This window comes from Myxocyprinus asiaticus, chromosome 3 (assembly GCF_019703515.2).
Source record: "Myxocyprinus asiaticus isolate MX2 ecotype Aquarium Trade chromosome 3, UBuf_Myxa_2, whole genome shotgun sequence".
Taxonomy (NCBI): Eukaryota; Metazoa; Chordata; class Actinopteri; order Cypriniformes; family Catostomidae; genus Myxocyprinus; species Myxocyprinus asiaticus.
The window spans coordinates 59,244,992-59,268,053 of NC_059346.1; the positions used below are offsets into that span (position 1 = coordinate 59,244,992).

Sequence of the window (23,062 nt, forward strand, 5' to 3'; positions counted from 1 at the left end):
TTAGATTATGTGCTTTAACAAAAAATAAAAGCGTCTCTTTTCTGCTGTTAAACTCTTCGGCTGTCTTGCCTGCTAGACCAGTGTATTACTGTAAAGCGTTTTCCGTTTGTTTATACAAACTGAGAGACACTTGGAAATGTATTTTCTGTGGTAATCGACAGATGCTATCGATAAAGCTGAAGGAATATTAAACCCGGAATATTCTTTTAAAGACATGACTCTAATTCCAGTAACCGCAGTCGCTCTGTGTAGAGGATCAGTCCAAATCCTGCCTGTTTGAAAGCATGACTTCAGCTCTATAATGATGTTCTTTTAGATGGGTGTGGTGGGTTTGCATGTAAAAGAGCAAACTGGTGTGTGTAAAGGCTTTTGCTCATCTGTTAAACACTGCAGCTGTGCTGTCTGTGTTCACACACTCGCACGCACACTCAATGACCTACTCAGCATTCATCCACTCTAACACAGTACATCTGCTGTGCTCCCCTCTCTTTCACACCCACACACGCCCACAAAGACACAATAGTGGTGCCTGTAGGCAGGGCTGTGTCCACTACAAAGCACCCTAATGACATGACCAATTAGACATGGGCAGCAAGACTGAAAGAGAGAATACTGCAGTTTATTGGGCAGGTGAAAGGCTGAAAGGAGTGTGTGGTCTGAGAGGTCATGGGGTCACAGGTGAAGAGGTGTCAGGGCAGAGAAGACACTTTAACAGAGAGAGCAAGAGAGAAAGAGGGGTGTATTGTACTAATCATCCTAATTTGCCACACATATATTCACAGACTCTTTTGTGTACTCATGAAAGTTCCCTTAATAAAAAGTACTGTGGTTGTATTATGGTTCAGTGGTGGTACCAGATGGTAATACTAAGGTATTTTTATATACTGTATACTATAGTACTGAATGATTAGCATATACTTGTACCACAGGTTGTAATTTGTATTTCATGGTACCATAGTACTTTTTGTTACTTTTTTTGTAAAAGACATATTACAGTTTCAAAATATATTGGTGACCATATTGGTATGTGCGTTTGTTTTTTTTTTATTATCGGTATGGGTCAGTATTAGCATTTTTTTAATTATTAGTATTACCCAACATTAGTGTTTTTTAATCAAATTGGCCAATATTAGCATGTTTTTATTATTGTTTGTATCACCAACAACAATATAAGTATTGTTTTTATTTGTATTGTTATATATTAGCATTATTTTTTATTATTATTGGTATCACTCAATATTAGTGTTTTTTAATCATTTTGTCATATATATATTAGTATTGGCCTATATTGGCATTTTTTTATTATTATATCACACAATATTAGTGTTCTTTTTAATTGTATTGGCCAGTGTTTGCATTTTTTAATTATTGGTATTACCCAAAGTTATTTTTTTATTATTTTATTGTATTGGCCAATGTAAGTATTATTTGTTTTATAATTGGTATCACCCAATATTAGTGTTTTTTTTTAAATCATATTGGCCAATATTAGCATATTTTTTTAGGATTATATTTTTTTACTCACATTGGCCACTATTAGTTTTTTATTATTATTGGCATCACCCAAAATTAGTGTTTTTAAAATCATATTGGCCAATATAAGCATTTTTATAATTATTATTATTATTATTATTATTATTATTATTATTGGTATAGTTGTTCTTTAATTGTATTTGCCAGTATTAGCATTTTTAGGGCCCAAGCACTGAAAGTGCGGAGGTCCTATTGTTCTTCTAATGATTATTATTATTATTATTATTAGGGCCCAAGCACTGAAAGTGCGGAGGCACTATTGTTCTAAGGATTATTATTTAGGGCCCAAGCACTGAAAGTGCTGAGGCCCTATTTTTCTTCTATGGATTATTATTAGGGCCCAAGCACTGAAAGTTCAGAGGCCCTATTGTTCTTCCAAGTATTATTATTATTCTTTTTAAGGTTTTCTGTACTTTAGGGGTACTTAACATGTGTGAAAATCTTGAAATTTTGCACACGTCAAAGTTGTCGGCCATAAGCACTGGGCAAAAATTCACACATGGGCGTGCAAAATGGGCATGTAATGGGGTCTCTGTAGCACCCCCATTTTCACCTAGTCACCACACTTGGAACATGTATTGTTCTCATCAAGCCGAACAACTTTTATACTTAGTCATTAGCTCACCCAACAGGAAGTCGGCCATTTTTGATTTTCTGAAAATCGCAGGCTCTGAACTTTTAAATACTCCTAAGGGATTCATGTGACTGACATCAAATTTGTGCAACATCATGCCAAGACATTGTAGATGCTAAATTGCATACTGATTTTTGATATTTTGAATGGTGTCGCCATGACGAAGCAATACATTTGTGGCGAAAAATGGAAAACAGGAAGTGCCTTATATCTTCTGTGTGCACTGTGTGATTTTGATGAAAATTCAGCTGTATGTTTGGTAATGGGGGCTGATCACATTGATGTGGCTATTATAAGTCACGGTTATAGTGCCACCAACTGGCAGTAAGAAGTATGGCACTTTTAACAGACTTTGAAATAGCCCTCTTATGTTTACATGAATTGCTTCAAAATTCTTTAGAATAATGTCAAGACACTGCTGATGTAAAACGTCAATGGATATTTGACATCTTAAATAGTGTTGCCATGGCAACATATTATTGTTATTATTCCTTTCTTCCTATATTTGGGTGTTTTTGAAGCACTTGGCATGCTTAAAATTTCATGAAATTTTGCACACACATCAGAGTTGTTGGCCATTAGGGCTGGGCAAAAGTTCACACATGGGCATGTAGGAGGGGCCCTGTAGCACCCCTTTAAATTGGCAGTGTACTGCCTCTGTAACACCCCCATTTTCACCTACAGTCACCAAAATTGGTACATGTTTAGTACTCATAAAGCCAAACAACTTTCATAATTACAGTTATTAGCTCTCCCCAACAGGAAGTTGGTCATTTTGGATTTTTTGAATATTGCAGTGTCTGAACTTTTAAATACTCCTCCTAGGGGATTCATGAGACTGACACCACATTCAGGCAACATTATGCCAATAATTTTCAGTGACATTGAAGATGCTAAATTGTGAACAGATTTTTGATATATCGAAAGGTAAGGCATTAAATTAATGGCAAAAAATGGTAAACGGGAAGTATGTTTAGTAGGAGTGTAACGGTTCTAGGTAAAAAAACGAACCATACAGTTCACCACCCACGATTTGGGAAGCATTGGTACCGCGGTCGGTTCACCTCAAGTTTAATGACGTAAGAAAACAAAGCGCAAACAGACAGGCACAGTTACAACCTCCGCTAATGCACCTGAATGGATCTGTAGATATTTACGCTCCGCCTGTGTTTCACGTGGGTCAACTTGATGAGATCACAGTTCTGGATGAATTGTGTGTAGTTAAAAATGGCAAGTGGAGAAAACGAGCCACTGATAGAGAAGCCCACTGTGTTTCTCCTTTCTGGGAACATTTTATTTTTGCAGTCAATTACAACAGCAATGGTCAAAAGACATTTACAATTATTTTTTTTTTATTATTATTATTTGTATTGGCCAGTATTAAAAATGTTTTTTATTAATATTACCCAATATTATTTTTTATTTTTTCTTATCATATTGGCCAGTATTAGCATATTGTTATCATATCACCCAATCTTAGTATTTTTACTCTTATTGACCAATATTAGCATTAACTTTTTATTATATCACCCAATATGAGTTTTTTAATCGTATTGGCCAGTATTAGGATATGTTTTAATTAACGCCATTAGGCTTGTCTGATTAGTCCAGTATTGGAAGCCAGTCAGGGCTGAGAGCTTATGAGGACTAATTCAGACTATCGATTTTTTTTCTACATCAGGAATCTTTTGAATTGTACATAATAATGTTGTGATGTCTGATTCCACTTGAAGTATTTTATTTTTACTTAGTTTGAACAGTATTTTCTGATTAAAATAGGCAAAACGGTGTAGATGTCGGCCATCATGATATCTATATCGGCCAAATTTCACATTTTGGTACATCACTAGTACATATCCTCAGCAAAAGACACATACTGATGTCAAGAGAATAAATAATGACATCTTTGTCTCTGTATAGTCCATCAGAGGGCTAATTAAAAACAACTTCAGCCTGTACAATCATACACATTCATTGTGGAAACGTGACACACACACTCTGTCAAAGCAGTGTAAAGCCCCTTTAACAAGGAGTATAATTCAGAGCATATGTTTTGGTCTGAGTGAAACTGAGGGAAACTAAATCTGATCCAGATGTGGAGAACTGGTTTTGAAATAAAACTGGTCTGGCAAACTCCTCTGTAAGCACATCTTTGCCTGTCTCTTGAGACTCTGCATTCATGTGTTTGTGTGTAGTGATGGATTTGAGTCAGTTTTGTACATCTCACATTGAAGAAAAAGACTGAAGCTTCTTGTATAACTTGAAATGTTTGAATGTGAGCAGTATACAGTATATGCTGAAAGTGTGACTGGGAAACTATACAAGTTGATGAATATGATCATATTTTATATCATTGAACTTTCTTTGTGTGCAGCGTGTCTTGCAGGTCATTTTAAGATGGGTTCTGGCACCGGCCCGTGCACTGCGTGTCCTGATTCCAGTCACACAGGAGAGACGGGCTCTGCCTCTTGTGTTTGTCGCCCTGGTTACCACCGCGCCCCCACTGATAGTCCAGATACACCCTGCACACGTGCGTACCGCTCAAAAACACACACTCCTTTTTCTTTCATGTGTTTGGGAACCCTCCTGTTCCGTACACACCCTTTTCTTTTATCTTTCCTTTATCCTGGACATGTCTGCTCTCTTTTACTTTTAATCCACTGGCTTTATTTGAAGGAATATCCTGGCGCATTTTTACCTTAATGTCCATTAATAATATCTGTAAAGCACTGTGTATGTACATGGAGCAAAATCCGCACACTCTTAAACACATATGCAGAAGTTGCTCAACATAAAATAGTAGTCCCACTTCGAAAGGAGGATTTAGACTTCTCAGATAGTTTAAGTAACACACATTTATGTATATAAGGATTAAAATAAGTGCTTTAAAAAATACAAGCTTTATGCTACTGCTTTTAAACATACACATGCCCCATAGACTTCCATAGAAAGTGCAATACTTGAAACTTTAGTTTCGCTTTAATTTTCATTCGGTTATACAAACTAAGGGATAAATTGAAATTATTGTGTGGTAATTGACAACATGCCACACATGATGTACATAGAAATTAAGTTTAAAATAACCATGGAATATTCCTTGAAATTCACCGGCTCTTTATTACACTGTATCAGCTTTTTGAGTTATTGAATATTTATTAAATATTCAGTTCAATTTTGTTAACCATGTAGAATTAACTAATGTACTGAACATTGTGATTTAAATTGTAATGATTTTAGTAAACATATATGTAGTTAAATACTACTGTTTATTTAGCCTTTGGAAAAGTATATTTTGAAAAACAAATTTTGACTTGATTTTACAATTGGTTTAAGCATTTTGAGTCTACTTTGGCTGTTTGATCCAAGAATCCATTTAGAAATAATTTCATACATCAAATATTGTACAATAGCTGAAAAATATTTGAATATTGAACTTTTTAGCTCTATTATTTAGCCCAAGAAAAAATAAAAATTTCAACAAAAGTTTAATTTTTTAATTATATTGACTGACAGTGTTGGGTAGATTACTTCTGAAATGTAATCCGATATTCTAAATTACACAGCTAAAATTGTAGTAACAATATTTTCAAATACAATTTTGATTACTGATTACTTTTGGATTTCTTATAGAATTTTCTAAAAAATAAACCCAATAGTTCACCCAAAATAAAATTAAAACTCTCATCATTTACTCACCCTCATGTCATCCCAGATATGTATGACTTTTTTACTTCTGCTGAACACAATCAAAGATTTTTTGAAGAATATCTCAGCTCTTTAGGTCCATACAATGCAAGTGAATGGTGACCAGAACTTTGAATCTTCAAAAATGACATAAAGGAAGCATTAAAGTAATCCAAATGACTCCAGTGGTTAAATCTGTATCTTTGGAAGCCATATGATAGATGTGGGTGAGAAACAGATCAATATTTAAGTCCTTTTTTTCTATAAATTTCCACCTTTGACCAGCCCAGACCAGTAGGTGGCAGCATGCACGAAGAATGCGAATTGTCAAAAAAAAAAAAAAAAACATTAAGAAAGTGAAAGTGGGGATTTATGGTAAACATTTACTTAAATAATAATCTGTTTCTCACCCACACCTATCTTATCGCATCTGAAGATATAGATTTAACCACTGGAGCCGTATGGATTACTTTTATGTTGACTTACGTGATTTTTGGAGTTCTGGTCACCATTCACTTGCATTGTATGGACCGACAGAGCTGAGATATTTTTCTAAAAATCTTTGTGTTCTGCACAAGAAAGAAAGTCATACACATCTGGTATGGCATGAGGGTGAGTAAATGATGAGAGAATTTTTATTTCTGGGTGAGCTATACCTTTAAAGGGTCATGAAAAACTAACACTATGTTGCATGAAATGGAAGACAGTGATTACATGCATGCATTTTTTATTTTAAGAGAATTGTTTAGGAAATTAGGAATAAGGATGAATTTAAAGTATGCATGTAGCCTGATTAGGGCTGTTGCATGTATTTCAGACTGCTCTTTTAAAATTTAGGAGCACAATCGGTAAATTACGCACTGGTGTTTACCATTGGCTGATTTGTAATGTAATCAGAAATGTAATCATGTGGTCCATAAAAGAAACTGCACTCTGATTGCACACATTTTAAAATGTAATGTAATCTACTCTTTGTAATCTGATTACACACTCCAGATTACATGTAATCTGTTACTTCCCAACACTGTTGTCTGATGGATATAAACTGTTTAATATTTTGTTGTCCTCATGTGGAAAATTTGTGCATATAAGCTAAGATAGTTGAAATAAATGATCTAATGTTTGTTCTGTATTTGTTTTGTTCAGGTCCTCCCTCGAACCCGCGCAGTATGGTTCCTCAGGTCAACGACACGTCTCTCACGCTGGAATGGAGTGAACCGTTAGACAGCGGCGGTCGTTCAGACCTCACTTACAGTGTGGAGTGTCGTATATGTTTGACGCCTGGGAGCTTGTGCACGCCATGCGGGGACGGCTTGAACTACCGCCCGTCTCAGACCGGAATCCAGGGTCGACGCGTCAGCATTTGGGGTCTGCGGCCTCACACCACCTACAGCTTTACAGTGGTGGCCTTCAATGGGGTCTCCCAGCAGAGTGTACAGGAGCCTGCGGGTGAGACCATCAACATCACCACCAGCCCCAATGGTGAGAGAGCTGGAATGAATGAATGGGTGAATGAGATGTTGTGAGAGTTGACTATAGAGTGTTATAACTGCTCATATATGTGTTGTGTTGTACAGTACCGGTGCTGGTTTCTGGTTTAAGGAAGAGCACAGCCACAGAATCCAGTCTAACGCTGCACTGGGCCACACCCACTCAGTCCCACTACAGCATACTACAGTATCAGCTGCGCTACTGTGAAAAGGTAAACAACTACACTAAACTACACTATACTAATCTATACAATTCTGTACTACACTATGACACAATACTACACCATACAGTATTACTTTACATCATAAAACAGTATTCTATAATTTACTGTACAGCACTACTACCCTATGGTATACAACACTATACTACTCTAAACAACACTATCAAACACTATATTATAAATGCTTTACAGTTAGTGCTGTCAGTCAATTACAATTTTTAATCGCGATTAATTGCATAATTTTTGTAATCACGATTAATCGCAGATTTAGAAAGTTCTGAAATTAGACACTATATATACTAGTCAAAATGTATTTATTTCCATCTTAGGACAGAAAACAAAACAATATGTAGCAAAATAATGCTTTATAAACATTTTCCAAACAAAGCCTTCCACAATATAAAGACAATTAAACGTTTCCCAAAGTCTGAGTGGGAGTTTGACTAATTGAAATAACTAGTTCCCACATAGGTTGCATATTTATTGCAATGGGTATTAAATCCCTTAAACTCTCATCCTCCACAATATTAATTTGCCGGTAGGCCATGGCTATCAACTTTCCTACAGCAATCGTGAAGCTGCACTCATGATTCGCGGCAATGCCAGCGTCGTGCAGCGCTTTAAACTCATCATGAAAAGCGCTTGCAAACAAAAACGTCTCATTCTGCGTTTTGGTGATCGTTAAGATTTGGTGTGCTTCTGTGGTATTTAAAATGTGCCTTACAAAGGCTGAAAAATACTTGATTTCTGTCACAATCCCATCTGAGCTTGTTTTGTACATTAAATAGCGCTAAGAGCTCCTTTCTCCATCTTATCACTGTCAGGGAAGCGCTGTCAGATGTTACTGAGATAACAACCTCCACGGCTCTATCATAGGAGAGAGGATGTCAACTAGCATGTTAAGACAGTTCCGCCAGCATTATGCGATTTTATTCTTAGCTTGTAGGCTCCCTTGGTAGAAGGGCTCTGGTGCTGTGGCATGTGCATTATACTACTCTACACTATCCAACACTACATCATATATAATACTCTATAGAACAGTAGTAAGGCACAATACGACACTATACTATGAAATGCTATACAACACTATACTAATATTATATAAATACAATACTACTCTACTCTATAAAACACTATACACTATATACAATGCTATAATACACTATACTACTCTGTGCTACACTTCATTAAAACTACTCTATACTATACTACACTGTACTATACCAGAAAACTGTGTATCAAACTGAAGACATATAAATTGCTCATACTGTAATCAGCATTGTTTTATACCTCTATTTCCTCTGCTCTTCTCAGCCTGAAATACTGTTTGTTGTCTCTATTTTCATGAGCTCCCCTATTTCTCTCTCTCTCCCTCCCTCCTTCAAGCCCCCCCCCCCCCCCCCCCAGTTTCCTCTCCACTTGTGTTTTATTGATTGCTGTCTTTGGCACATCTGTTCTCTGTGTACACTACAACAAACCTGCCAGACTAATTAACAACTAATGCATTCAAACAGCTTCCAACAGCAACTGATGAATTAAATAAATGGTTTTAATGGGGAATGCTGGTGTGTGTGTGTGTTCTTTTAAAAGGAGCGTGGCTCGGAGGAGAATTTCTGTCACTATACGGAGAGCGATATCAACCATGTCGTTTTGAGCGACTTGCGCAGGGCGACGCAGTACGAGGTTCAAGTCCGCGCTCGCACGTTGGCCGGCTACGGCAGCTTCAGTCAAGCCGTTGTCTTTCGAACCCTGCCTGACGGTAAGGAAAGTTCCAGACTGCTCATGAGGTGGGGGGGGGGGGGGTTAGCTCTGTGTTGTGGTAATTTATTAGTGCCCTACTCTTATGGCCTCAGAGTTTTGTTTGAGAAAGCTTTTTATTGATTTTTTTTTTTTTTCTCCTCCTTGTGCAGATCGAAGCCAATTTTTTTTTATTATTGTATGGCACCTTTTTGCTGTTTTTAAGACCTCTCTTTCTCACTCTGGCTGTCGGCCTCTCTCTCTCTGTCTCTCTCTCTCTCTCTGTCTCTCTCTCTCTCTCTCTGTCTCTCTCTGTTTTCCTAGAAGATGATTCCTCATCTCCGCTGCTTGTTACTGGGGTCCTTATTGCCATGGGCATGCTGCTGCTTATAATCGTCATTGCTGCTGCGATCTACTGTATAAGGTAAAACATGACATACACATGAAATAAAGAATGTGAGGTTGTTAAAATGGACATCTGCGCCGAGAGAGAATTCCACAGAACTCAAGCGGCCATCTTTGAAAAAGTTTTACACATCCTCCGCCCATTGAGCGCTTGTTCGTTGGAATATATTTTGATTATGCTGACGGCTGCCAACAGTGTAGTACTCTAAGTTCCATTTAACATATTTTACAATATTTAATAATTTTTTTCATTGTTAAAATACTGTCCCACACGTACATCTCCGAGATGTCTGTTTTAGATCTTTCCATCTGGAAGATGGTAGGTTGGTGGGAAGATGGTAGGTTGACTTCCTAAAGAGTGTAAACACTGTGGCTCTGTGGCGCTATCAAAACATTGCTCTGTTTGTTTGAGCACCCTAACATGTCCGCTTCTGATTTTGGGGATGTTTATCTTAACAGGGAGTGTTTGGGAAACCTGTTTGGAAACAATTATTTTGCAATTTCGTTAGTTGTGTAGAAATGACACATTTCATATTTCATCATTCCTATAAATTTTATATAGGAATATAGATGTGCATCAAAAATGTATGACTTTGCCTCAATAAACAATTTAAATACATAATTCACTCAGAGAATATGAATCACTATCGTCGCATAGTTTCTGAAATGTTGCTCTGTTTGTTCTGAAATGCCGGACACAAAGCCTGTCATCAAAATGTTTGGCTATTAATGCCTCCCAGAACCGTCAGTAATGTGATTCATGACATTTAATAAAAGAGCCTCAGTTGCTTTAACTTCCACTTTCATTTCTATTTTGCACCAATTTCCCCTGAAGTGACGCTTTTTTCCCCTTAAACAAGGTGGAAACGCTGTTTTATTCGCAAAATGTTTTTGTGATTTTTTTTTTTTTAATTTTTTTTTTTTATCCCCTTTTCTTCCCAATTTGGAATACCCAATTCCCAATGTGCTCTAAGTCCTCGTGGTGGCGTAATGACTCGCCTCAATCCGGGTGGCGGAGGACGAGCCTTAGTTGCCTCCGCCTCTGAGACTATCAATCCGCTCATTTTATCACATGGCTTGTTGAGCGCGTTACTGCGGAGACTTGGCGCGTGTGGAGGCTTCACGCTATTCTCCACGGCATCCACGCACAACTCTCCACGCGCCCCACAGAGAGCGAGAACCACATTATAGTGACCACGAGAAGGTGACTCTACCCTCCTTAGCAACCGGGCCAATTTGGTTGCTTAGAAGACCTGGCTGGAGTCACTCAGCACGCCCTGGATTCTAACTCGCGACTCCAGGTGTGGTAGTCAGCGGCTTTACTCGTTGAGCTACCCAGGACCCCCATGTTTTTGTGATAATAAGATTTTGTGCATAAATTAAATTCATAACTTGGATAGACTAATTTCTCTTGCTTCAAGTACAATAGTGTGAAGTGATGAAAAACTTGACATACATAATAGGGCTGGGCGATATATCGTATATTCACGATATAATCGCGATGATTTGGCTGACGATATAAAATTAAGTAATATCGTGAATATCGCAATTATTTTAATGAGCTTTTTATTTGGCCATTAAGTTTCATAAAAAGCACATCTGTAGACTAATTTCACTATTCTTCTGGGTATCACAATCTATCAAAATAACACCAAAATGGCAATATGGTCATATGTGATTATAAAATTGCAATGGGCTGTGATTAAAGACAGATTAATTGTATGCGCTTCAGAATGGGTGACGGGCTGTTCTGTGCACGCCTGGGACTCATGCGTGTTTTTAGCGCTTTTAGAGCAGATCACATGCATTGTGAAAGAAATAAAGTTTTGAATGTTCAAGCATTCGCGCAATTCGCGCAACCGCTACAAATTATTATACAAATCTACAAAGATGGCACCGTATAACAGAAAAGTGGATACTACACACTGCACTTTCAGTGTCAAAATAAAAGCTCCAGGTGAAGGTGAAGTAAATAGGAAAGATATATATTACTTTTAAATAAAACAAATTTAATCCTCAAAATAATAATGATTATACAGTATTGTAATAATAAACTTGACTGGGTCCCACAGGAATAATTTAGTATCATGCAATATTCAACTGGGTTTTCAAAAAATAGTAGTTTTTGTTCATTTAAGTATGTATGTATCATTGTATATAAACATAAAAGTGCATATAAATGTCAGTGATTAGATCTCATTCTCCTTTTTGTTCTTTTAGTGTAAAACTATAGGGAAACATGCCTTTATTTTTAAATAGATTTTTATTTAATGCCTTTAAAATGTTGCATCTACTCAGCTACAATGGCTGTTTACATGAAATTATGGTTTCTCTGATATAAAATTGTTACTTTTGAGCCATTTCAGAGCAAATACATAATTATTGAGATATACAGTTTATCGAGTCTCGTCAATAGGCTGAAAAATATTGAGATATAATCACCAAAGTGATCGAAGTCTCTGAACAGCTCTGTTGAGCTATTTCAGCTGCATGACTGTGTGGGAACTAAGAGAGAGAGAGAAGCAGAGGGAGCGGAGACAGGATGCAGTAGTCCCAGCCCAGACTTTACAGGCCAGATCAACAGAACAATAGCTGTGACCCTGGGGCAGCAAACGCACACACGCTTCTTTAAGCTCTTACACAATGAACAACTTTTAGACATGCACACACTCCAATGTACGTGCAAACTCTGATATTTCCATGGCACATACACATGTATGCACAGCTAAGATTATAGGTATGTGTTTTTCCTGGGTAACATACAGGAGCGAATTAACTAAACAGTTGTGCCGCTTTCGCGTGTGGTATTTCAGCACAAAAACTACTGTACATCGTATTCACTAACCACCCGCAATCTTGTTTAACCAACGCAATCAGCACTGAAATTGTGCTACGTCTTGAGTATTTAAATTAAGTCGTTATCATTGCTTCCCACTCAAACATGCCTCCTTTCTATGTAAATTAGGCTCATTATAGATTGGGCTTCATTCACAAAAATGTTCTGGCTCAGTTTAGATTTTTTACTGCCAGAGGAAAGCAGGCAGTAGAATGATTTTTTTTTTTTAAAGATATGTTTGTGCAAATTTTCTATTGATCGTATAAGCAGTAATTCATCAAATAATGATATAATGATGGAGAAGAGTGTAACCTGGCATTCTGTGTATCCAGATGTGTGGTGTAGTCAAGCACACTTTTGGCATGCTAAAGAGATGATTCAGGGGTCTGGATCACAGTAGTGAGTGATGCTGTTCAGTTCTACCAAAGTGTGTCAGATAACGGTTGTCTGTTGCATCCTACGCTATATAGCGCTCAGAATCGGCCTGCAAGATCAGAATTGTGTGTGCAAATTGCATCCAGCACAGGTTTTCTGTGTGTGTTTGCGCCGTTGCCTGATCTGCATAATTCCTTTAGTGAATCGGGTGCTAAACCAGCAGAGACGGTATGTGTAAATAACCAGCACTTCTACCAGTGGAATTCCCCCCACAGTTGGGTCCAAAAGTCTGAGACCACACTTTTTCTTTTTTGTAAATAAATAAAAATGTACAGGATTTAAAAAATACTGTAAAAGTCATGTAAAATTAGCAAGAAACATTTAAGATGTTTCTAGGCCACCAATCAAAATAACCAAATTTGGCACATTGACTATGTGAACTTTGTACGAAAGGTTTTCTTGCTTCCATTGAAGCACAAAAGATGCTCTAAAACATTCTCAAATCATGCTGGATAACTTTGATCATCAGGTTTTGCACAAACTTGTGGAGTCCATGCCAGCTCGAGTGCATGCTGTCATCAGTGTTGGGTAGTGATGGATTACATGTAATCTAGATTACAAAAACAAGTACTTGTAATTAGATTACGTTAAATTTTAAAATGTGCACAGATTACAGTTACTTTAATAGATTACATAATTACATTTTTGATTACATTACCTATCAACCAACGGCAATAATTAGTGCGCAATTTACAATTCCTCCATTTTAAAAAAGCGTCTAAACCGGAGCCTGAAATACATGTGATGGGCCAGATGGCACTACATACATTGAAGACAGTGCGGCCCCGTTCCTTATTTGCAGTAATTAATTCAAAATTAATCAGATTTTATTACCTAAAAGTGTAATCTAAAAGATTACTGATTACGATTTTAGTCGTGTAATGAGTAATCACTATTGGATTACATGTCAGAAGTGACCTTTCCAACACTGGCCGTCATTAAAGCCATTTTTTTTTTTCAGTTAAACATTTCTCTCAGATTATTATGCAGATAATATAATTTGTAATGACGAAACTTGGTATAAATTAGAAAAGAATTTAAAATGAAATACATTTTCATTAGTGGTCTTAGACTTTTGGACTCATGTGTATTCATACACGTAGACACACACCCTTTCATACTGCGTTAAGCGGAGAGTCCCTACACTCAATCATATACACACATGGAGTGTCCGGTCCAGACCCCTGCACTGGGTGGGACAAACATGGCTATTTTAGTCTTGAGAAAGCAGAGAAAGAGAAATGGACTTAGAAACGTTTATTGCGCAAAGGTTGCTCTTTTATTTCTCAGTTGGCTTAATGGAGTTTTTACGTTTTGTCTCAGTTAGTCAGCTTTGTTTGTTTATTTCTTTCTTACAATTCTTTGAGACCAGAAAAAAAAATTAGACAAAAGTTGACATACAATACGAGTATAGAGCTATATAAATTAATGTGGAGGGCATTGCTTGGATAAATTGTTTTTAGAAGAGTTTGATAAAAAAAAAAAGTTTTCTCTTACTTTGAGTGCACACATTAATATCTTGACAAATCGAAGCACACATTATTTTCACATTGTTGAGATCTCCTCTGAAACACATTTGAGATGACTGGGGGCTTTTTCTCTGGAGAAACATCTTAGAAGCAGTAGACTGAAGCAACAGTCTCTGTTTGGTCTCCATTTAATCTCACTGCTGTCTAAAGGAAAATAATAATAATACATTTTTTTTTTATTATTCTTTACTGTGGAGTGGCAGCAAAAAATAAAAGTTCTCTGAAAACAATAGTGAGCCGAAAGCAAGTGTTCACAAGTCCGGAATTAGAAGGACAAAGAGTGTAAAAGAGACAGGAAAATAGAGAACAAGAATAACAAGGTGAACGGGAAAGAGCAGTTCGAGTAATTTAAGCCCTTGTTCTTGTATAAAAACTGTGAAATGATCTGAATAAGGAAGCAGAGCCTGAGGTAGACACAGATACAGGAAGAGGAAGAATAGGGTGGAGAGAAGGATTTGGTATATGCATTCACTTCTTTGCTCAGGGTAATATGACAACGCAAGACAAAACGTGAAATATGCATAGCACAAAGCCTTACACCATGTCCTAAGCATGCACAAGTTTCTAACGTCAAGTAACTTTTCTGAAGCCATGTCCAAATGGGGTAACCTCCTCGTGGTCACTATAATGTGGTTCGCTCTCGGTGGGGCACGTGGTGAGTTGTGACATGGCACGTGTGGAGGCTTCACGCGATCTCCGCGGTAACGCACTCAACAAGCCATGTGATAAAATGTGCGGATTGACGTCTCGGACGTGGAGGCAACTGAGATTCGTCCTCAGCCACCCGGATTTAGGCGAGTCACTACGCCACCATGAGGACTTAGAGCGCATTGGGAATTGCGCTCTAACCAGGCATGAAACATCAAGCTGGTTAAAAAAAAAATACATAAAAAAAAAAGATTATCATTAATGAATTATGGCTTGTCACTTTATTGCGTCATGCCTGGTTGGTTTGTGCTTTGCTACTTGCAGTGGCAAATCCACCATACGCAGACATTAATATCCGCAATCCTTTCTCTGTTCACAGGAAGCAAAATCTCTCCAAAGATCCAGAGCTGAGCGACAAAAATGGTCAATATCTCATGGGTCAAGGTGAGTACTTCAACATGCACACAATGTCTTATTTTAATAGCGCATTCTGGTTTATTTGGCCGTTCTTTGTCGATAAAGGAGTTGTTTAGTAATGGACTGTTTTATCTCTCCAAGGAGTAAAAGTTTATATCGATCCATTCACTTACGAAGACCCTAACGAGGCAGTGAGAGAGTTTGCTAAAGAGATTGATGTCTCGTTTGTCAAAATCGAGGAGGTTATTGGGGCAGGTTAGTCTATCTCCTTCTCATTTTGAGGAATTAATGCCATGTCCTAACAATTTGCGATCCAACAAGTTTGCAGCGCAAGACATTTTTCTGTTATGTTTCATGTTTTATATACAGCTGTGTGGTGTGGGATTTTGGACCAATTAAAATTCACTTCCACAAAGCAAAGTCCTTAAATCAAATTCTTTGATTTGTCGTTCTCAGGCGAGTTTGGCGAGGTCTGCCGAGGAAGGCTTAGGATTCCGGGTAAGAAGGAGAACTATGTTGCCATAAAGACTCTTAAGGGTGGATACACAGACAAGCAGAGGCGGGACTTCCTGTCAGAGGCGTCAATCATGGGCCAGTTCCAGCATCCCAACATTATTCACCTGGAGGGCATCATAACAGCCAGCTGCCCAGTCATGATCCTCACAGAGTTCATGGAGAATGGAGCTCTGGATTCTTTTCTAAGAGTAAGTATGCATAGTATGTAGTAGTTCATATGTTTGTTTACATCAGTGTCCATCTCATTGACTGTCGTCAACCAGCATTCAGTCTCTAACATGGAGTCTTTCTCTCTGTGTTCATCTTCAGCTAAATGATGGGCAGTTTACTCCAATACAGTTAGTGGGTATGCTGCGTGGCATTGCATCGGGCATGAAATATCTTTCCGAAATGAGCTACGTACATCGTGATCTGGCAGCACGGAATATTCTAGTCAACAGTAATTTGGTGTGCAAAGTGTCCGACTTCGGTCTGTCGAGATTCCTGCAAGAGAATTCATCCGACCCCACGTACACCAGTTCGCTGGTAAGAACAAACACAAAAATGTAATTGAGTACATCCCAGATGTACTGACTTTAACAACCATACATGCACTATTTGCTGAATATTTTAGGGAAAAATACAAGGAAGCATTACTAGATGTATCCCAAATTTTAATCCCAGTTTATCCTAAATTTTGATTATAAATTGGAACAGAATTAATAGTTCTGTCCTGCTTCTTTTAGGGTGGTAAAATTCCAATCCGTTGGACAGCACCCGAGGCGATCGCTTTCCGTAAATTTACTTCCGCATCAGATGTCTGGAGTTACGGAATTGTCATGTGGGAAGTGATGTCATTTGGAGAGCGACCATATTGGGACATGAGCAACCAGGATGTAAGTTTTAATAATGTTTTAATGTAAACATTTTATTGTGACTGCATTTGTTTTATATTGACCATTTTACTTAAGATTGAACTAGGAATACACTGATATAGAAATTTTGTCCAATACTGATAATTATGTTTTGTTTTGGCCAGTAACTGATGTTTGCTGATTTGAATGAGTTTCAGTCTAGAATTTTTATGTTTTGAGTAAAATCAGCATTAAACTCTATCAGTGTATTCCTAGTTCAGTAATTTTAAAAAATAGAGTTTAATGCTGATTTTACTCAAAACATTTAAAATTCTAGACCGAAACTCAATCAATATCGGCAAACATAAGTTATCGGCTAATACAAAACATAATTATTGGTATTGGACTATTTCTTTATCAGTGTATTACTAGATCAATAATGAAAAATTTCAATTGTCTATACCGATAATTTAGTTTTGTTTTGGCTGATAACTGTTTGCCGATATTGAGTTTCAATCTAGAATTTTACATGTTTTGAGTAAAATCACCAATAAAACATTATTATTATTATTATTTTTATATTGAACTAGGGATACATTGATAAATACATTTTCTCCAATACTGATAATTATCTTTTGTTTTGGCCGATAACCGATATATGTTTGCCGATATTGATTGAGTTTTAATCAAAATTGACATGTTTTCAGTAAAATCAGCATTAAAACTTTTTTTGATTATTGAACTAGGGATACACTAATAAATACATTTTTTCCAATACTGATAATGATCTTTTGTTTTGGCCAATAACCAATATGTTTGCCGATATTGATTGAGTTTCAATGTAGTATTTTAAGAGTAAAATCAAGCATTAAAATTATATGTACTTCATAAAAAGTTAACTTTTTAACATTGCCTCAAATATCGGCTTAATCAGACCAATAGATAATAGAAAAAAGCAACCGATACCGATATTTTCACCTATATATAATGCATGCCTAGAACATATTCATCTCATTTGCTCACTTTCATCCTCCCCACATTAACGTAGCAATCATTCGATATCTTTTTTTTACCCAATCAGGTGATTAATGCCATTGAGCAGGACTATCGGTTGCCGCCACCTCCTGACTGCCCCACATACCTACACCAGCTGATGCTGGACTGCTGGCAGAAAGAACGCACGGCTCGGCCACGCTTCGCAAACATCGTCTCGGCACTTGACAAGCTGATCCGCAATCCAGCCTCACTAAAAATCATCGGTCAAGAGGGGGCAGGGTAAGTTGATATATTAGCAGATTATTTGAAGAGTAATCTTGTTACTTACTACTTTACATATAAATTAATTCATAAAACCATTTCAACTTTTACAATGGACAATAAAAGAAGAAAAAAAAGGTCTTTTCAATTCTTGCCTACACAACCTACACAGTTCATAACATTAAAATAAGTCCTTTCCTGATTATTATAGCTTCATGGTTCTCACTACCCAACTATAAGTGGTATAAATAATGGTTGACTAATATGGGTTTTTTAATGGCCAACGACGGGATTGATATTTAAAGAGCAGGGTGGCCGATATATTGCTAATACAGTCCAGTGATAGCTATTAAGATGTACTCAAAATTATTAGCTATTAAATGTAGCATCTTTGTAGCTGTTAAACTGCAAATAGTTAATTGAACGAACACAATAATTTTGATAAATTCTGTATAATTTTTTGTTGGTTGTTAAATGTAGATGTTAAATTATCCATTGTTCATTGAAATCATATATGTAACACTAGAATAACGCCAATATCTTTATAAGAACAGTCACTGCAACAGAATTACTTGAACCATTGGGGAAAAAAGAGCCAACTAATTCTCCATCACAGATAATTGGATTACTGTAATGCGTTATACCCAACACTGCTTGTCAGTCAAGAACACTGCAGTTCCTGTTCTAGTTTCAGTCACATGCCTTTCCGTCCATTATTTCATTAGCTCTGCTAGTATCTGCACAGTATGACCTCTTGTATGTTAGTACTGCCCCTCCCCTCTCAGCATGTTGGCCTTTCAGTCTGTCAATCAAAACCGCTCCGTATGGCCTCATGTTTGTCTGTCACATTCTTGCCCCACTCCTCCCACCTATCCCTCAAAGTAACACTGTCAAACTCATGCTCTCATTGGCTGTCTTTGTACTGCTGTGTAGCTTCAGGCCAGCTTAAGACAGCATCTTAATGTGGGTAATTAAATGCATTTTAACACCCCTGTCTCTGTGTCTCAGCCCCTCTCACCCTCTGTTAGACCAGCGCTCGCCTCTAACGCCCTCATCCTGTGGGACAGTAGGTGACTGGCTCAGGGCCATTAAGATGGAGCGTTATGAGGAGAGTTTTCTACAGGCTGGATACACGTCCATGCAGCTACTCGCCCACATCACCACAGAGTGAGTAAAGACAAGATCACAATATTTATTATTTGTCAAACATACATACTGAAGCATATAAGATGTATAAATATAAATTAATTACAATGAAGATGTTTAAAGGATTAGTTCACCCAAAAATGAAAATTCAGTAATTGTTTACTCACACCTGTGTTGTTATAACCCTATATGACTGACTTTCTTTTTGTTAACACAAAGGGTGAAGTTCAGTAGTCTGATAAATTATTCCATGAAACTCATGATTGTTATGAAAGCATAAGATAAGGTTTGGTGAGAAACAAACCGAAATCTAATGTATTATTTAGTGAAAATGTTCACTGACCGTTGATCTATTCTGCGTGTTCATGATAGGGCATGAGAGCAACTGTTCACGCAGCCCCCTTGAAACATTGGGGCGTTCAAGCGAAAACTCGTTTTGTTTATCTAAGGTCTGCCACAGCAATAGCGACAACAGAACACATCACAGCTGCACACAAAACAGATAACAGAACTTACTAAACATGTCTGAAGAGTTTGTAATCGAAGATTTGATGCATTTCTATGCCCAGACTTATTTTTTTTGGAACATTTTTGGACTGGTGCCAGTTCATATCTGCCACAGTTACCCGTGCGATGCCGAAAATAGAAAACAAGGGAACGATAGAATGTACCGTCGCTTGTCACTGCTGGTTAGTACAAACATTCAGATTACCATAGGAAAGATACCTTTTATCATGTGTTGTTTGCTGTCAGGTTAGGACATGGTGTGACTGTGGCTGCCTGTAACCTCTTCTATGTTTCTGTTTGATTTCCAAGTACTCAGTTTAAAAAAATAAGGCTGGGCATAGAAATGCATCAATTCTTCAACTACAAACGCTTCAGACATGTTAAGTAAGTTCTGTCCTCTGTTTTGTGTGCAGCTGTGTTTTGTTCTGTTGTCACGCTGTGGAGGACCTGTTTTTAGATAAACAAAACAGGTTTTCACTGTTGCTCTCGTGTCCTATCATGAATGCGCACGGGAGATCAACGGTCAGTGAACATTAGTTAATAATATTAAATAATACATTAGATTTCGGTTTGTTTCTCACCAAATCTTATCGTATACATTCATAACAATCATGAGTCTCGAGGAATAATTTATTCGACTTCTGAATTATACTTTTGTCCTTTTGAAGCTCGAAGAGATGGTCACTATAAACAGCCTTTGTATGGCACCACTGAGCACAAAATGTTTTTATAATTTCTCCCTTTGTGTTAAGAAAAAGAAAGAAAGTCTTGTAGGGTTAATTCAACAAGAAAAAAAATACAATTATAATAATTTTCATAAAAATAAATAATAATGGTGCACAACATTAAAAGTCTCTTAATTTTAAATTCAATACATACAAGTAGAATATTACCCTCTTCAATTAGATTCAATTACCTACACTTCCAGTACATATTTAAGTCAACATGAAATCAAAATTGGAACCTTTTACTTTATGAATACACATTCCTGGTCTTATACTGACCGATTTGTTGATGTACATCGTTCCAGTAAAAAAACAATGTTTGGCTTTATTTTTTATATTTATTATTTGTCAAACATATCTACTGATGCAAACAGGATATACAGTGTAAATGCAACTAAATTACAAGGAAGATTAAATCTTGATAATCATATTACAAAAATAATAATAGTTGCTAAACATTAAAAGTCCAGTTCAATTTATATATTTTTTCTATACAGTATATAAAGAAATATTAATTAAATAGAGCTTCATATACATGTAGAATACTACTCTCTTCTATAAGCTATATACTTCCAGTACATATTAAAGTCAACATGAAATGAAAATTGACCCTTTTTACTTTCTCAATACACATTCCTGGTCTTATTGTGAACGATTCAATGTTTGAAGACAAACAATGTTTGTCTTACTTTCAGAAAATTAAAAAATATTATATATAAAATAAAATTAGAAATAGTTCTATTATGTTTATATATAAAGAAAGATTATTAAATACAGCTTCATTGAATAATGCCACTTTGAAAAACTTAATGCTGTTTCATGTTGGCTGTCATGTTGATGTCTGTAAAAGAATTCCCATCAAAGTTTTCTAAAAAACTTGAGTAAATGAGATGGAAAACCAACACAGAAGCTTTTAGTTCAAATGTTAAGATGTAACTGTCTTGCTTCTTTTTCTATCTCTCAGGGATCTTTTGCGTTTGGGGGTGACTCTGGCTGGTCATCAGAAGAAGATTCTGTCCAGCATTGAAGCTCTTGGGATTCTAAACAAAACTCCAGGGAATGTGCTTTACTGAGCAGCTGGAGTTTGCTGGAGAACCTTTATGTAAACCTTCCATTCACAATCAGGAACAATTGTACTTCCTTTTTTAACGGGTCACTTAAGGATCAAGCGTGCTTATTTGCTTCCAAGACTACCTAAAGGAGACCTGTCCAGGAACCTGTCGGAACTATCACTGTAATACCACTAATATCACAAAACTTTATTTGTGGTATCAAACGGGTTTCTTGTGGATGTTACCTGCGTCATTTCACCATTTTGGGGAGTCATAATCCAAAAGGAAAGACTTGCTCTGACATCATAATGCAAAGACTGATGTCACAATGCAATCTTCAAGATAAAGGCCATGATAAAGTATTTCCATTTTTGCAGAATATTTTTCTAAAGGAAACTTTCATACTGAAGAGACTGAAAGAGGACAACGCAACATTCGATGAGAAATATGACCTTTATAATGCAAGAATTTGGATATAATTATCAGATTATTAATTATGACATCTTGATTCTTCATATTATGGATGTGCCGTGTGTGTATACTTTGACGGACGCTCACATACACACATGCTAAATTGATAATTGTGTGTGCAAGGAACACATATTTTGTTTTTAAACAATGCACTCTGTGTGTGTGAGTGTGTAAAATAAGCACTTTTTTTTTTTTAAGAGAGAAAGACATGAATGAGGTGGAGGTTTCACCGGTGGACCAAATTCTCGTGTCATACGTGCTTATACAAACTCACACACACACACAGATATTTAAAGATCTGCAACACTTGATTGGCACTAAAACGACCAAATAAAAACTGTCTGCTGTTTTATAAGTGGCTGAAAGACTAAAATTGACCTACGAAGGAGTGCCATTCTGTTTTGTTTATTATGAGAAATGTTGTGCTGGTTTGATTTTATTAAAAAGTTTCAAAAGTCACCCTTTGATGCCATGCAGGGGTTTCAGGGTAGGAGGATTTGGTCTTCACATTGGAGATCGACAAGAACAAACCAGGAACTTGACTTTATTTTGTTGCCTATTTTTTGTATAAATATAACTTGATTTATGTAAAAAGATTCATTTTCTTTGTAAGTGTAATCCATGTTTCTGTTACAATAAAAATTACACATTTTATTCTTGTTTTTTTTAATTGCTTTTTAACTCTTTCTTGCCTCTCTTTAAAGGTCATATCATGAATATGTTCAAGAAAAAAGATCAAAACAGCTGAGCAACGGTATACTGTTTGTGAACATTCGAACAACGCCCATGCTGCTGGGCGCACCCTATAACGGAGCATTTAAATATGACGCACACTGTCCTGACAACAGACTACATCTAAAACATTAACCAATGTGATATTAAAATGTGTTATCAATTACTTCATGCCTTATTCTATGAATAGAATCTACATTATATTATTAAAAGAAGCCATTATAACCAGTCTGATAATTAAAATTATGTGTGTG

The 23,062-nt window shown here is 36.7% G+C and overlaps 1 protein-coding gene across 2 annotated transcripts in view; it reads left to right on the forward strand.

Annotated features, from left to right (window-relative positions):
• The window catches only part of ephb4a (eph receptor B4a), a 55,676-nt gene extending 32,946 nt beyond the window's left edge, over nt 1–22,730 (forward strand). Inside the window, exons 5-17 of one of the 2 annotated variants that reach the window (XM_051672349.1) lie at nt 4,542–4,697; nt 6,998–7,333; nt 7,429–7,553; nt 9,153–9,321; nt 9,624–9,723; nt 15,532–15,596; nt 15,711–15,824; nt 16,026–16,273; nt 16,395–16,610; nt 16,811–16,960; nt 18,000–18,193; nt 19,184–19,342; nt 21,518–22,730. In XM_051672349.1, the coding sequence (XP_051528309.1) occupies nt 4,542–4,697; nt 6,998–7,333; nt 7,429–7,553; nt 9,153–9,321; nt 9,624–9,723; nt 15,532–15,596; nt 15,711–15,824; nt 16,026–16,273; nt 16,395–16,610; nt 16,811–16,960; nt 18,000–18,193; nt 19,184–19,342; nt 21,518–21,626 (2,141 nt within the window). In that variant the 3' untranslated portion in view covers nt 21,627–22,730. The remainder of the gene's footprint in view (nt 1–4,541; nt 4,698–6,997; nt 7,334–7,428; nt 7,554–9,152; nt 9,322–9,623; nt 9,724–15,531; nt 15,597–15,710; nt 15,825–16,025; nt 16,274–16,394; nt 16,611–16,810; nt 16,961–17,999; nt 18,194–19,183; nt 19,343–21,517) is intronic. The other variant, XM_051672358.1, reaches the window with a different exon arrangement.
• The last annotated feature ends 332 nt before the right edge of the window (nt 22,731–23,062 follow it).